We start from the raw sequence: 14,725 nt of genomic DNA on the forward strand, positions 1-14,725 counted from the left end.
AAAATATCCAGGCTAGTTATGTGTGATTTTCCGCTTCGAAAACTTTGAAACATCACTCGGTTCAGGTTAGCATGTCAGCTTGCTGTCAGGCCTCTTGGTTAATTACATTTTCCGAAACCGGGGAAGAGAAATGACATAAACCCGATTTAGGTGGCATAAAATATCGTTCGGGAGGTGCAACAGTAAAGGCGAACTCGACAGTTTTGACCATTATGGAGTAATTTTGCCATGTTGTCTTAATAAATGCATTTTTATTATTTCATATTTCATTTAGCAAGCATTAAGACTGACCATTCTTTTGTTTAGCTATTGGGGAAAAATACTTGGATAAAAAAATAATATCCTGTGAAAATATTGGAGTAGAGAGACTGAAACGATGACATTTTGAAGCACTCTTCGTCGCGTTTTCCTCGTTCTGAATAATTCCCCCTCAACGGGCTGACTGGTCCTTCTCAAGCCATTCATTTAGCTATTGGGGAAAAATACTTGGATAAAAACAATATCCTGTAAAAATATTGGAGTAGAGAGACTGAAACAATGACATTTTGTGGCTCTCTTCGTTGTGTTTTCCTCGTGAATAATTCCCCATCAATGGGCTGCATTCTAAATCAGATGAAATCGTGACTCCGCTGACGTCATCCACCTGTTGGGGATGCTAGAGCCCTATAATGGTAGGCGTGGCTAACAAGCAGATTAATTTTTCGTCATCTGCGCTTTGCTAAATTGTTGTATATAGTCCAATTGTCTCAAAATATGATTCTAATTCACATAATAATCCTATTTAAGACTTTTTTTCTCCTGTCGTACGCACTTTAAGAACCCCATGAATCGGACGTCCCATCATCCTCAATGACGCTGAACCAGTTATATAACAATTCAGGCTTCTAGGGGTTAAATCAGAAGATTACAGTAACCCCCAGGGATTCCCCACTCATGACGTGACGTCATTGTTTTGTCTATTTGGAGCTCACTTCTTTCTGTATCTACAGAATGCTTATTTATAGACACACACATATGTGTGTGTGTCAACAGGAGAGGAAGAGGAAAGCATGACCGTTTCCTGTTGCCGCTAGAAAATAAAGCAAACAGGAAATGAGTAGCACAACTCTCCCAAAGCCGGAGGAGATTGTGGACGAGATGTGAGGAGCCATCTTGGAATGTTCTTCTAACCGTCAGAGCAGAAAAAGACAAGAACAAGAAGGTAATAAGTTGATTCTTTTTTGCCGAATGGATGATCAATGGCAGTGCTGCTCAGAATTGATATTTAACATAGAAATTGGAATGATTAACTGACAATTTGTCACTTGCTGGTTTCCCATTCCAAATGGATCGGACGTTTAGCACCGTCAATGGCATTGAAAGTGTTGCTTTAAACAGGTCGACTAACACGTCGGTGATAAACTGCAACTGTGTAAAATTTCGTCAAAATCCGCCCAGCTGTTACAGAAAGATATTTTTTTTCATTAATACTATTATCATGTACTTACAATGGTAAGAAAATGTATCTGAACCTTTTGGAATTTCTGACATTTCTGTATAAAATCCCCATCAAATGTGATCTGATCTTTGTCAAAATCACACAGATGTAAAAACAGTGTCTGCTTTAACTAAACCTATCAATGTTTGGGTGTTTTTTCATATTTTAATGAGGATAGCATGCAAGCATTGACAGAAGGGGGATGAATAAATAAATGAACCCTCTGCCTAAAGAGACTTAAAGACCAATTGAAACCAACAATTTAAGTAATGTATGTGCCCAATCACAGATGAGTGGTTTCAAAGCTGCCCTGCCCACTATAAAACACACACCTGGTAAGAATTATCTTGATGAGAAGCATTGTGGCTCGGTCAAAGGAGCTGTCTGAAGACCTGCGATCAAGGACTGTTGATTTGTATGATGCTGAGAAAGGATGCAAAACCACCTCTAAAGGTATGGATGGTCATCAATCGACAGTCAGAGAAGTTGTCTACAAATACAGTTTGGCACTCTTGCTTCTCTCCCAAGGGGTGGCCGTTCACCAAAGATGAGGCCAAGAGTTCAGAGCAGAATACTCAAAGAGGTAAAAAAGAACCCTTGAGAGTCTGCTAAAAACTTACAGAAATCACTGACACACTCTGTGTACTCATCAACTACAGTAGGGTAAATAAGTATTTAGTCCCAAACATTTATAGGTTTTCATATTTTAATGAGGATACCATGCAAACAATGACAGAAAAAATAAGTGAACCCTCGACCTAAGGAGACTTAAAGAGCAATTGAAACTTATTTTTTACCAAACAATTTAAGTCAGGTGTGTGCCCAATCAATGATGAGTGGTTTAAAGCTGCCCTGCCAACTATAAAACACACACCTGGCAAGAACTGTCTTGATGAGAAGCATTGTCTGATGTGCATCATTGCTCGGTCAAAACAGCTGCGATCAAGGATTGTTGATTTGTATAAAGTTGGGAAAGGATAGAAAACCATCTCTAAAAATCTGGATGTTCATCAATCCACAGTCAGAGAAGTTGTCTACAAATGAAGAGAGTTTGGCACTGTTGTTGCTCTCCCAAGGAGTGGCCGTCCACCAAAGATGTTGCCAAGAGTTCAGTGCAGAATACTCAGAGAGCCCCCCCAAAAACACATAGTTGCTCGTTTAATGTCAGCAAAAAGGCACTTGGACCCTCAACAGAAGTTTTTGGCAAAATATTATATGGACTGATGAAACCAAAGTTGAATTGTTTGGGAGTAACACACAACGTCATGTGTGGAGAGAAAATCAATCAATCAATCAATCAATCAATCAACTTTATTTGTATAGCACATTTAAAAATCCGCCAAGGAGACCAAAGTGCTTTACATAGCAAAACACAGCAAAATAAGTCAACTTTGAAAGATAAAACAAACACATAAAATAAAATAAATAAAAGACGAGGTCATAAACTGTCATTGCACATTAAAAGCTGAAGAAAAATAAAAAGTTTTAAGACGTGATTTAAAATCCGTAAGTGAGGGGGCCTGTCTAATAGTAAGTGGTAATTGGTTCCACAGCCTGGGCGCCATCACCGCAAATGCACGGTCACCCCTAAGCTTCAGCCTTGATCTTGGGACTACTAGAAGCAGGTGGTCAGCTGATCTGAGGGTTCTGGTTGGATTGTAAGGCTGAAGCAGTTCTGACAAATATGGCGGCGCAAGATTATTCAAACATTTAAAAACAAATAATAATATCTTAAAATGTATTCGGTAATGTACCGGGAGCCAGTGAAGAGATGCTAAAATTGGGGTGATATGTTCACGCCTGCGGGTTCTAGTTAGGAGTCGAGCAGCAGAGTTTTGTACAAGTTGCAGACGGGCCAGTGCCGCCTGACCGACACCTGCATACAAAGAATTACCGTAATCCAGCCGAGTTGTGACAAAAGCATGAATCAATTTTTCCATATCAGAGCGTGAAACAATAGATTTCACCTTAGCAATCTGGCGAAGCTGATAAAAACAATGGAACAGCTCACCAACATAAACACATCATCTCCACCATGAATCATAGTGTAGGGATCATCATGATTTGGGGCTGTTTTGCTGCCTCAGGGCCTGGACAACTTGCAATCATGAATGAAAGAATGAATTCAAAGGTTTATCAGGATGTTTTGCAGGAAAACCTGAGGCCGTCTGACAGACAGTTGACGTTAAAAAGAGGACGGATGCTGCAACGAGACAATGATCTAAAACTCAGAAGTAAATCAACTTCAGAATGGTTTCAGAACAACAAAATACACGTTCTGGAGTGGCCAAGTTAAAGTCCAGACTTGAAACCCATTGAGATGCTGTGGCATGACCAAAACACAGCGATTTATGCCAGACATCCCAGGAATTTGACTGTACTACAGAAGTTTTGTAGAGAAGAATGGGCCAAGACCATTTCTGATCGATGTGCCAGTCTGATGGTTAGGGTTCACTTACTTATTTTTCCCCCTTCTGTCATTGTTTACATACTATCCTCATTAAAATATAAATGTTTGGGTGGTTTTAGTTAAAGCAGACAGTTTTTTCATCTGTGTGATTTTGACAAAGATCAGATCACATTTGATGGGGATCTTATGGAGAAATGTGAGAAATTCCAAAAGGTTCAGATACTTTTTCATACCACTGTAAGTATTCCTTCAGTATTTTATTTACTCTATATTTGTTAAATGTAAATTCAGGAATCAAAGGGTTAAACAAGGCAAGTTAAGACAGTACTGAGCACCATTAGTGTGTATGCATGTGTGATAAAGGGTGAGTGTGTGTGTGTGTGTGTGTGTGTCTGTGGATATTATGTAACAGCGTTGTTGTGAGGGCAAAGTAGTGAGAGTATAAAGATGAGGTGAAAAGATAACTAACATGAATGCACATTTTAACTGTATGTGGGTGTGTCATGATAATAACTATATTAAAAATGTTATTGTTACCTTTTGAGTTTTTTTACACGTGTTCATATTTGTGTTTCTTTACGATACATGTAATAATCTTGTTTGAATTACATTTTAAATTCATATTCAAAAGATAGAAAATAAATATAGGTAAATATTCTTATGTATCAAATTTAAAAGTAAAACTAATAAGATTAAAACAAGTATATTCATACATGTATGTTCACATTCATGTGTACTCATTGTGGATTCTTCAATTCTTATTTTTTTGTAAAGTTAAAGTTAAAGCAACACTTAGTCGCTTTTCAGTTTTGGTCGATTTTTGCGACGCTTGTGGACAAAAGCGGTAGTGTTTTGCCTTAAGGAAGACCATCAGGACCAGTGCACACCCGAACAGTCTAGTCAAAAGTAATGAATTAAAAATCAATCTCCTGGTCGCCTGCAGATGGATTAAAAAACATTTCTGTTTCCAGCAGCTGTGGGATGGACGAATAGGTAGTAAAGGTAATGAATCCAGTTGTGGCTAAACAATAGCATATGACGGTTAGCAACTGTGTGGCAACAGCCCCCTGCATCACTTGAACTCGTCAGCGCTGACGAGGTGGGAGGGCGTCACGCCACCGAGATAAAGCCGAGCCAATGTTTAATTTAGGGCTGTCAAAATTATCGCGTTAACGGGTGGTAATTAATTTTTTAAAATTAATCACGTTAAAATATTTGACGCATTTAACGCACATGCCCCGCTCAAACAGATTAAAATGACAGCACAGTGTCATATCCACTTCTTACTTATGTTTTTTCTTGTTTTGTCGCCCTCTGCTGGCGCTTGGGTGCGACTGATTTTATGGGTTTCAGCACCATGAGCATTGTGTAATTATTGACATCAACAATGGTGAACTACTAGATAATTTTTTGTTTGAAAATTTTGCAAATTTTATTAAAAAGAAAACATTAAGAGGGGTTTTAATATGAAATTTCTATAACTTCTACTAACATTTATCTTTTAGGAACTACAAGTCTTTCTATCCATGGATTGCTTTAACAGAATGTTAATAATGTTAATGCCATCTTGTTAATTTATTGTTATAATAAAGAAATACAGTACTTATGTACAGTATGTTGAATGTATATATCCGTCTTGTGTCTTATCTTTCCATTCCAACAATAATTTACAGAAAAATATGGCATATTTTATAGATGGTTTGAATTGCGATTAATTACGATTAATTAATTTTTAAGCTGTGATTAACTTGATTAAACATTTTAATCGTTTGACAGCCCTAATAAACTCATTCCAATTCACAGGAGAAGCTTATTTTTCTGTTTATTAGTTGTTTGTAGACTATCCTAGAATCGTAGGCGGATCTACTATTCAGGCGAAGTAAGCGATCGCCTTAGGCCCCCAACCAGTAGGGGGCTCCCAACCAGCTGCCCTTGCCCTAACGAGCAAGGGCTTGGGCCAACGGAACCAGCAGCACCCCCAACTATTTGTCATGTATTATTAGCATATCAAACAAACAAATAACAAAACAAAAAAGAAAGCCATTTGAATGCTGCATTTATATTATCTCTCCTCCACACTACAATGGACTGTTAAATGACGACGGACTGAGTATCAGTCGTATAGCTTCATTTAGCGCCGTTTAGCTTCGCTTAGCTCCGTTTAGCATCGCCTAGCTCCGCTTAGCTGTGCGTTAGCTTCACTTAGCTCTCCTGGGTTTTTCACACCACTAAGCTCGCTATTTTTACAGCTCACTTGCTACTTTGCACGTCAGTTATCGTTTATTTTGAACACATGAGTGAACGTGCTCTCCATAGGAGCCAAAGTGCAGTGATGGAGAAGTTAAAAACAGGCCACTAATGCCTCTTTTAACTTTCTTCTTCTTTACACCGAACATAAAATACACGACAGCACACCCTGTGGCGAAACAATGCAGTACAGTTCCAATCAGTCATACATTAACACTCAACAGCTGGTTAACAGCATTTGCTAACGAAAAAAAAAAAGCTGTTAGTGACACCACAAGTAATGACGAAGAATGTTTTTTTTCAGGGAGTGTAAAGCTTTCGGTTAGCGGTTTAGCGAACGTACCTCCGGTGAACATTTCAAAATAAAAGCATGTCATGTTCGTCATATAAATAATGATTTCTGGAGTTAATCCCACATACTTCAGAATTAATATTATAATATGTTGAGTATATACTACAGAATACAGATTCTATACTAAGAATAGCTTTCAAATTACACTCTTTATGACAAATATGATTGGCAATGAATAATTATTATAATTATTATACTATTATATATAGTAGTATACTATAATAATAATGCTCGAATTTTTTGAAGAATTGTTTTGAATAATGTTGGAAAGGCAAAGTCAATGTTCTGAATCTGTTTACTTTCCATTCTTTTGCACTAGTAAACAGTGTTGTTAATCTTACTGAAAAAAAGTAATTAATTATAGTTACAAATTACTTCTCCCAAAAATTAATTGCGTTAGTAACTCAATTACCCGAATGTAAGAGTAATTAATTACTTGGCAAAGTAATTGGTGATAATTACTTTTTTTTTTCCTCTAAAAAAAAACCCCCCAAAAAAACATTGGCCACACTATGTAAAGTTTTTTGTGAAGGTTTTTGGTACAATTGGCCCGAGCTCAATTCTTTACCCTAATTTACCCTTTACCCTGAATCAACTGTTAAAAGTTGTTAAAATTGCTCCCTTTATTGCATTAGTTCCCTTCTCTCTACTTTCGACATATGAAAGTTTTAAAACTGTGTCATCATTTAAAGATAGATTCAAGTCAAGATTTTGCCGATTTAGAAGTATTTTAGATAAAAAGTTACTTAGGTTCGCTAGGAAGGTTCTCTACAACAGAGCCGTAATAAAAGGTCTACTGCTTTAAGATGGCGGCTGTTTACTAACGCATCTAGTGCCGTGTCTGTCATTTTGCATCTAGTTATATCTATATACAGTACATGTGATATCTACCGTGTCTACCATATCTACCATAACATGCGGGCGTAGTTTGTACGCTATCGACTACAACAGGTATTATTGGAGCTACCTAGCATCACGTTTGCTCTGCGTCACAACTTCCTTGCCTCCTCCCCACTCCTGCTCTGCTCTGTCATCTCCGTGAGTCCGTTTCCCTCAGACTTTTCGACCAATATAATAACGCATAGTAACGCATGCCTTTCCGTCCTCAGTAACGGGAACGGCGTTGCCAAGATGAGAAAATTAAATAGATTACCCACTACTGAAAAAAATAACGCCGTTAGTAACGCTGTTATATTGTAACGCCGTTATTAACAACACTGCTAGTAAATGCTATCAGCATTTAACCTCATTTTTATTTGTGATTAATAATTGTTATTTACATGATTATTTGTACTTTAATAAAGAATGTATGTGTTCCAAAATGGTTTTGTGAATTAAAAAGCGTTAAAAAAAATTTCATTGCTGAATTAGAAAAAAAAAAAAAGAAAATTATTAGATTAGTCGACTAATCGTAAAACTAGTCGGCTGATTAATCAGGAGAAAATTTGTCGTTTAGGACAGCCCTAGTGTACCGGAACATATTTCCTCCACACCCTTCTCACCCATGCAGAGGGTCCTGGATATGTTCGCCTTAGGCCCCCAAATTGCCAAGTCCGCCACTGCCTAGAATGATTTCCAACCAATGTATCAACAATCGTTGTATCGCCATATTGTCAGATCATCGTTATCGTGAGCTTTGTATTGCCAATTGTATCGTATCGTGAGGTACCAAGAGGTTCCCACTCCTGATGTTTATGGTACATATACTTGTGGTGCTCACCTGTGCTGAAAGTCCATGAGGATTGTGTCAGCGCTTTTGTAGCTGTGTGTGTGTATCAGCTGATGACTGATGGGCCGGTCCTATAGTTGCAGGAATGCACACACACGCACACACACAGTACTTTTCCTGCGGTTTTTGTGGGCGTGGTCAATTTAGAGGACACGCATGTGACCTCCATACACAGGAAGCCTAGTTGTCACTCAGCGTCAGCCGCTTTATATTTATGACGACATTTCCGAGCGTCAGTGAAGGCAACACTTCTCTAGCGTCCCAAGCGTTACTTTTGCTTCGTCCTCGAGGGGAGCAGAACCAAACCCACTTTTTTTTTTTTCTTCTTCCACGGGAGACTCTTTCACTTTTATCCCCTCAAGTTCTTCTCGTCGAACCACCGAGACGCCATCATGGCTCGCAGCGGTAGGTGCACACGTTCGAACCTTGTATCGCAATTAAAGAGCGTGGTAATTAAAGTGCAGAAATGAGGTGAAACGTGTCGAAGCTTGACAGAAAAATGTCAAAAGTGCGTTACGTTGACGTTAACGTCATTGTTAAAACTTTTGCAAGGTGGTGAAAGTCAATTTTGCACTTGTTATTGTTGGGACTATAGGAATGGAGTGGATGCGTGGTGGAGTCCGTGGTTTGTTTTCAATTTTCTCAAAAGAATGTTGAATAACCCATTATTAGCTGCCAGTGTTGGTGATAGAGGAACTAGAGTTGCTTTTAAAATGAGCTTTTTTTCTCCAATATATATTTTGACTTCACACTAATTTTGTCAAATTCTGACTCACAGCACTGAAAACTATGGAAATAGATCAACAAACCTCTTAACGTTCTAACGGCTTTGATATTATATTTTATGAATTACCAACAATGGCGCCCACTGATACGTCTAATCCATTTGGACTGGGATTTAAATTCTCTTCCAGTCCAAACGGATTGGACGTTTTTCGCCGTCAATGGCACCGCTTCAGCAATCTTAGTTCAAATGGATTTGACGTCTATCTCATTGGCGGAGTTTGACTTTTGGGGCTGGGGGGGCATAATATGTTGATGACCCCAAAACGCAGTGTCAGCAAGAAAATTAACTTAGAATAATATTTAAAATAATAAGTTGACAATGAGTGTTTTTTTTTTTTTTTGTTTGTTTCCCCATCATTCTTGGGGGGAATTTCAAATCGGGCTGCTTAGGTAATACTTCTCGCCAAGATCGTCATCCATTGAATTTGGTACGCCCCCCGGTGTCGTGCCAATGTAGTTACCCCAGTCAAAAATTGTATTCCCTAGGCGGAGCCATATGGAGGTATATTTGTGTCTTTATTAGTCAATCAAAAAAAATGTAGCTTTAATCAAAATATATTTTTTCAACCCAAAAAAAGTCGCTTCAATAAAAAAAATGTGTTTGAATGCAAAAATGAATTTGAAACTCAAAAAACAACAACAAAAAAATGCATGTGAAAGCTATTTTTCTTTGGTTAATTTTTATCTATTTATTTATTTATTTATTTTTTGATTGAAGCAACTGTTTGATTGAAGTAATGTTGTTTTGTGTTTGGGGCACATTTTGGCTCGGAAATGTTTCTCTTTAATATTCAATCAAAAAATAAGTTGCTTCAAAAAAATGTAGATTTTCAAATGAAAAATAACTTCAATCAAAAAAAGAATAATTTCAATCATAGAAACAATTTTTGAATGCGAAAAAATATTTGGGATTGAAAAATTTGCATTTGAACACTTAACTTCTAATTTAAAATTTTTTCTTTGATTGAAGCAATCCTTTTTCTGTTTGGGCCAAATTACGATTAGGGCATTCGTGTCTAATTCATTCAATCCCTAAAAAAGTTGCTTCAATCAAAAAATATATATATATTTTCAATCAAATTAAAAAATCATTTAAAAATATTTTTTTCTCTAATTATATGCAAAGCAAATTACTTTCTAAGGTGCTTCAAAAATAATTTCGACCCATTATAAATTTTTTTTTGTTAACTTCATTCATTTTTGTTGCCATTTTATTGCTTTACAACTTATATATATATATATATATGTATATATATGTGTGTATATATATGTGTGTGTGTATATGTATATATGTGTATATATATATATATATATGTATATATATATGTGTATATGTTTGTGTATATATATATGTGTATATGTTTGTGTATATATATGTATATTTGTTTGTATATATATATATATATATATGTGTATGTATACACATAGGAAAGTCAATTACATGCAATGAAACTTTTTGGCCACCGGGGGGGGGCTTTGCCCCCCTTAAAATCCGCTTATGGTCTATCTCTGTCAATGGCAGCGCATGAATTAATGAAATGCTATTGTTTTCATGTTGTAATTGCTAAATATAGATTATAAATATGCCCAAAAAATGCTGAGTAAGTATTTGTATTGATGGTTCTAAAATTTTATGCATTTTACAGTCTTGTTTTTTATTGTTTATTTCAAAAATAAAATATATAATATAATATATATATTATTCTGTTCAACTTCACACCCACAGCGTTCAAAACTTAAAAATTTGTGCAGTACTTTATATTATTATGTTAATCATTTTGTGTTACATTTGGCCCTTTAGAAGTAAAAAACAAACAAAAACTTTATAGTGTTATTGGGGACATTAAACAGTTAATGCCTGTTGTTATTCATTTTTTAAATTTTATAAATTTTTATATATTTTTGGAATTATATAAAAAAAAAATCATAATACAGATTAAATAAATAATGTACATTTGGCCTGCACAATATATCGTTTGAACATTGCCACCACAATGTGCGCCTGCGCAATAGTCCCATCACAGAATGTGAGTTAAAAAAAAAAAAAAAAAAATTATTAAATGTGAACTTCTGTTTTTCTTCAGAAAAGCAGCAATTGGGCTGAGACATGGCTTTCAGGATTCCTTTTACATACACTAATCTTTATCATTCACAGATAAACACCCAAATCCTTGATGTCCCGATCGCATATTTTTGCGTCCAAGTCCAAGTCACCTGATTTTGAGACTCTGCCGATACAGAGTCCCGTTCAATTACCGAGAACAGCCTCTCACTTACACAATAAATGATATGCCACACCACACTTCAGACTGTGTACCAACCTTAACAATAATTAACACATTTGTGCCTTTGATCGCAGAGCTACCAGAGAGACGCCTCTCTGGCCAGATCAAAACTACATTGTTAGCTTTAAGTACCAAACGCTATAGCTGCACTGGTGACCAAGAAAAACAATTTGGTGGCACTGCTTTTCGGGAATGAGGGTGAGAGGGTGTGCGAGCATGAAACAGAAAAATATACAACCCCTGGCAAAAAGTATGGAATCACCAGTCTTGGACGAGCACTCACTCAGACATTTTATTATGTAGAAAAAAGTCGCATAAAAAGCTTGAAAAAAATAATGAATTACCGTATCGGCCCGAATATAAGACGGCCCTGATTATAAGACGACCCTCTCTTTTTCAAGACTCAAGTTTGGGAAAAAAAGACTTTTTGAACACCAAATTAATTTTTATACAGAAAATATTTACAGTACATCTGAAACAAATGATTATAACAACATATTTGAGAGAAAAAGCTTTTTAAATTTACTTTTAACAAATATACGTCAAAATTTATTGGAGGAATACATACATACATGAAAATGACAAAAAGAACTTAATATAGAATATAACTTAAAAATTGGATAATGCTAAATTTGCGGGGTAAAATAAAATAATAGAGGAAAATATAGAAAATTAAAAATAAAATATAGATAGTAAAAAATAATTCAAAATAAACAGAAAATTAAAACAAAAATTTAAAAAAAAATTTTTTTTTAATTAATGAAACGGATGAATTGACTAATTCCTTTATTATCTAATACTAAAATGCTTTTCAACATTTTTAATTTCTATTGTTGTTATTTAAAGGTTTTCTCATAATTGCTGTGCTTTTCAATTAAATTCTCTATTTTTTTCATAAATGCTATTTTTCACTGTACATACATGAAAATGATAAAAAGAACTAAACATAGAATATAACTTAAAAATTGGATAATGCTAAATTTGGGGGGAATTTTTTTTGTAAATAATAGAGGAACATATAGAAAAAAAAATTCAAAATAAACAGAAAATTAAAAAAATAATATTAATGGATAAAAAGGATGAATTGACTGATTCCTTTATTATTTAATACTAAAATACTTTCAAAATTTTTAATTTGTATTGTTGTTATTTAAAGGTTTTCTCATAATTGCTGTGCTTTTCAATTAAATTCTCTATTTTTTTCATAAATGCTATTTTTCACTGTACATACATGAAAATGATAAAAAGAACTAAACATAGAATATAACTTAAAAATTGGATAATGCTAAATTTGGGGGGAATTTTTTTTTTTGTAAATAATAGAAGAACATATAGAAAAAAAAAATTCAAAATAAACAGAAAATTAAAAAAATAATAATAATAATGGATAAAAAGGATGAATTGACTGATTCCTTTATTAATTAATACTAAAATACTTTCAAAATTTTTAATTTGTATTGTTGTTATTTAATGGTTTTCTCATAATTGCTGTACTTTTCAATTAAGTTCTCAATTTTTTTTCATAAATACTTTTTTTCATGTACAGTACTTGCTGTACATACATGAAAATGATAAAAAGAACAAAATATAGAAAAAACCTTAAAAATTAATTCCCGTATTGGCCCGAATATAAAACGGCGCTGATTATAAGAAGACCCCCTCTTTTTCAAGATTCAAGTTTGAAAAAAGACTTTTTGAACTCCAAATTAATTTTTATACAAAAAATAATTAAAGTACATCTGAAACAAATGATTATAACAAAATATTTGAGAGAAAAAGCATGTTATTTTGCCTCATTCACGTCTTCGTATCTGAACATGTACATATGTAAACTAAATTGCAATCACATTCGTAAATGAATGGCTTCTGGTTTTTGAAATATAAATAAACCAATCAATTGTGATAAAACAACAAAATTGCAATAACTGCATTAACCATCAAAGTGAGGTCTAACTGTAACTGTAGTCTTGAAACAAATCTGAATAAGGAAAAACATTGCAATAAAATAATGCAAACTGGTTAAACTTGAGAGTAGCTGAGATCTGTCATGACAGAACATCGCTTCAATGATATCTGGCGCAATCTAGCGTCGTGAATGAGTATAATGTCTAGACAGTGAATATAAGACGACCCCCACTTTTTCAGTCTTATTTCAATGCAAAAAACACAGTCTTATATTCAGGCCAATATTGTAGTTACTCTTTAGCATTCAGAAACACTAAAACAAATGAATAAAAAACATTGTGGTGGTCGGTAAATGTTACTTTTATAGAGCAAGTGCAGGGAAATAAATATAGAATCACTCTATTCAGAGGAAAAATATATGAAATCATGAGAAACAAACAAAGAAATAACAATCAAAACACATCTCTAGTATTTACTTGCACCACCTCTGGCTTTTATGACCACTTGCAGTCTCTGAGGCATGAACTTGATGAGTGACAGACAGTATTCTTATAATAAATAAATTGGGGGTAATGTCCCACAACAACATTTTAAAGTTTATATAAATATATATTTTTCCCATTGTATTTACTTGATTGCCTATTGTTCACAACAATGCACTAGTGCTGCAACGATTAATCGATTAATTCAAGTAATTCGATTAGAAAAAAGCTTCGGATCAAATTTTATGGCATCCAGTATTCGTTTAGTGTGAGTGGCGTTGTAATGGTTTGTTTTGAAAGCGTTTGCATTTAGTTTGATTGATTTCGGTGGGTACACTACCCTCTAGTGGCAAAAAATAAATGACCTAACTCATTTAACATGGCTGAATCCAGCTGCTCTCTGTTAAGACCAATAAATGCTAATGATTATTTTTTATGTGTATTCGTAAGTTTATTATGGGACGCTGTTTGTAAAGCAGCACATGCTGAAAATTACGACATTTTCTCACATTTAGCGCCACACAGTGTTTAAAACGATGTGTAAATATTTTGAGTCACTTTGTCTTGCACATTTACAACATTATTTAGCAACTTAAATATTCATTTTTAAATAAGTTTTGTACCTGAATGTTTAAATCCAGAACTAAATATTTAATTTAAATGTTACATTTATATCCTATTTCCTAAATGCTAAATCTGGAAATGGTTGGAACTAAATATTTAACTTAATATGCAAATTCACATGACTTGAGACCGGAAGTAACAAAATAAAAGCTGGAGCACACAAAATGCTCTTTAAATAGTTTCTCCTAAATATGTATTTTACCTATATATTGTTACTATCACAATGACTCATGTCTAAGAGCAGACGGCCACCGTTGAGTAGGTTTTATTCATTTTCAAGCAACGTAAACAGACAGTCTGAGCTGCTCCACCAGCTTTTATTTTGTTACTTCCGGTCTCCAGTCATGTGAATTTGCATATTAAGCTAAATATTTAGTTCCGACCGTTTCCTGATTTAACATTTAGGATATAGGATATAAGTTTAAGAT

At 34.7% G+C, this 14,725-nt stretch overlaps 1 protein-coding gene across 4 annotated transcripts in view; it reads left to right on the forward strand.

The window, feature by feature from the left end:
* The first annotated feature begins 1,115 nt into the window (after positions 1-1,115).
* The window catches only part of LOC130917241 (tumor necrosis factor alpha-induced protein 2-like), a 119,386-nt gene continuing 105,776 nt past the window's right edge, over positions 1,116-14,725 (forward strand). For 3 of the 4 annotated variants that reach the window (XR_009063437.1, XM_057838447.1, XM_057838449.1), the window contains exon 1: positions 8,242-8,620. Coding sequence is in view for 2 of the 4 variants with exons in the window: in XM_057838447.1 (XP_057694430.1) it covers positions 8,430-8,620 (191 nt within the window). In the remaining 2 variants the exon portion in view is untranslated. Of the gene's footprint in view, positions 1,202-8,241; positions 8,621-14,725 lie in introns of those variants that run through there. The other variant, XM_057838448.1, reaches the window with a different exon arrangement.

This window comes from Corythoichthys intestinalis, chromosome 6 (genome assembly GCF_030265065.1).
Source record: "Corythoichthys intestinalis isolate RoL2023-P3 chromosome 6, ASM3026506v1, whole genome shotgun sequence".
NCBI lineage: Eukaryota > Metazoa > Chordata > Actinopteri > Syngnathiformes > Syngnathidae > Corythoichthys > Corythoichthys intestinalis.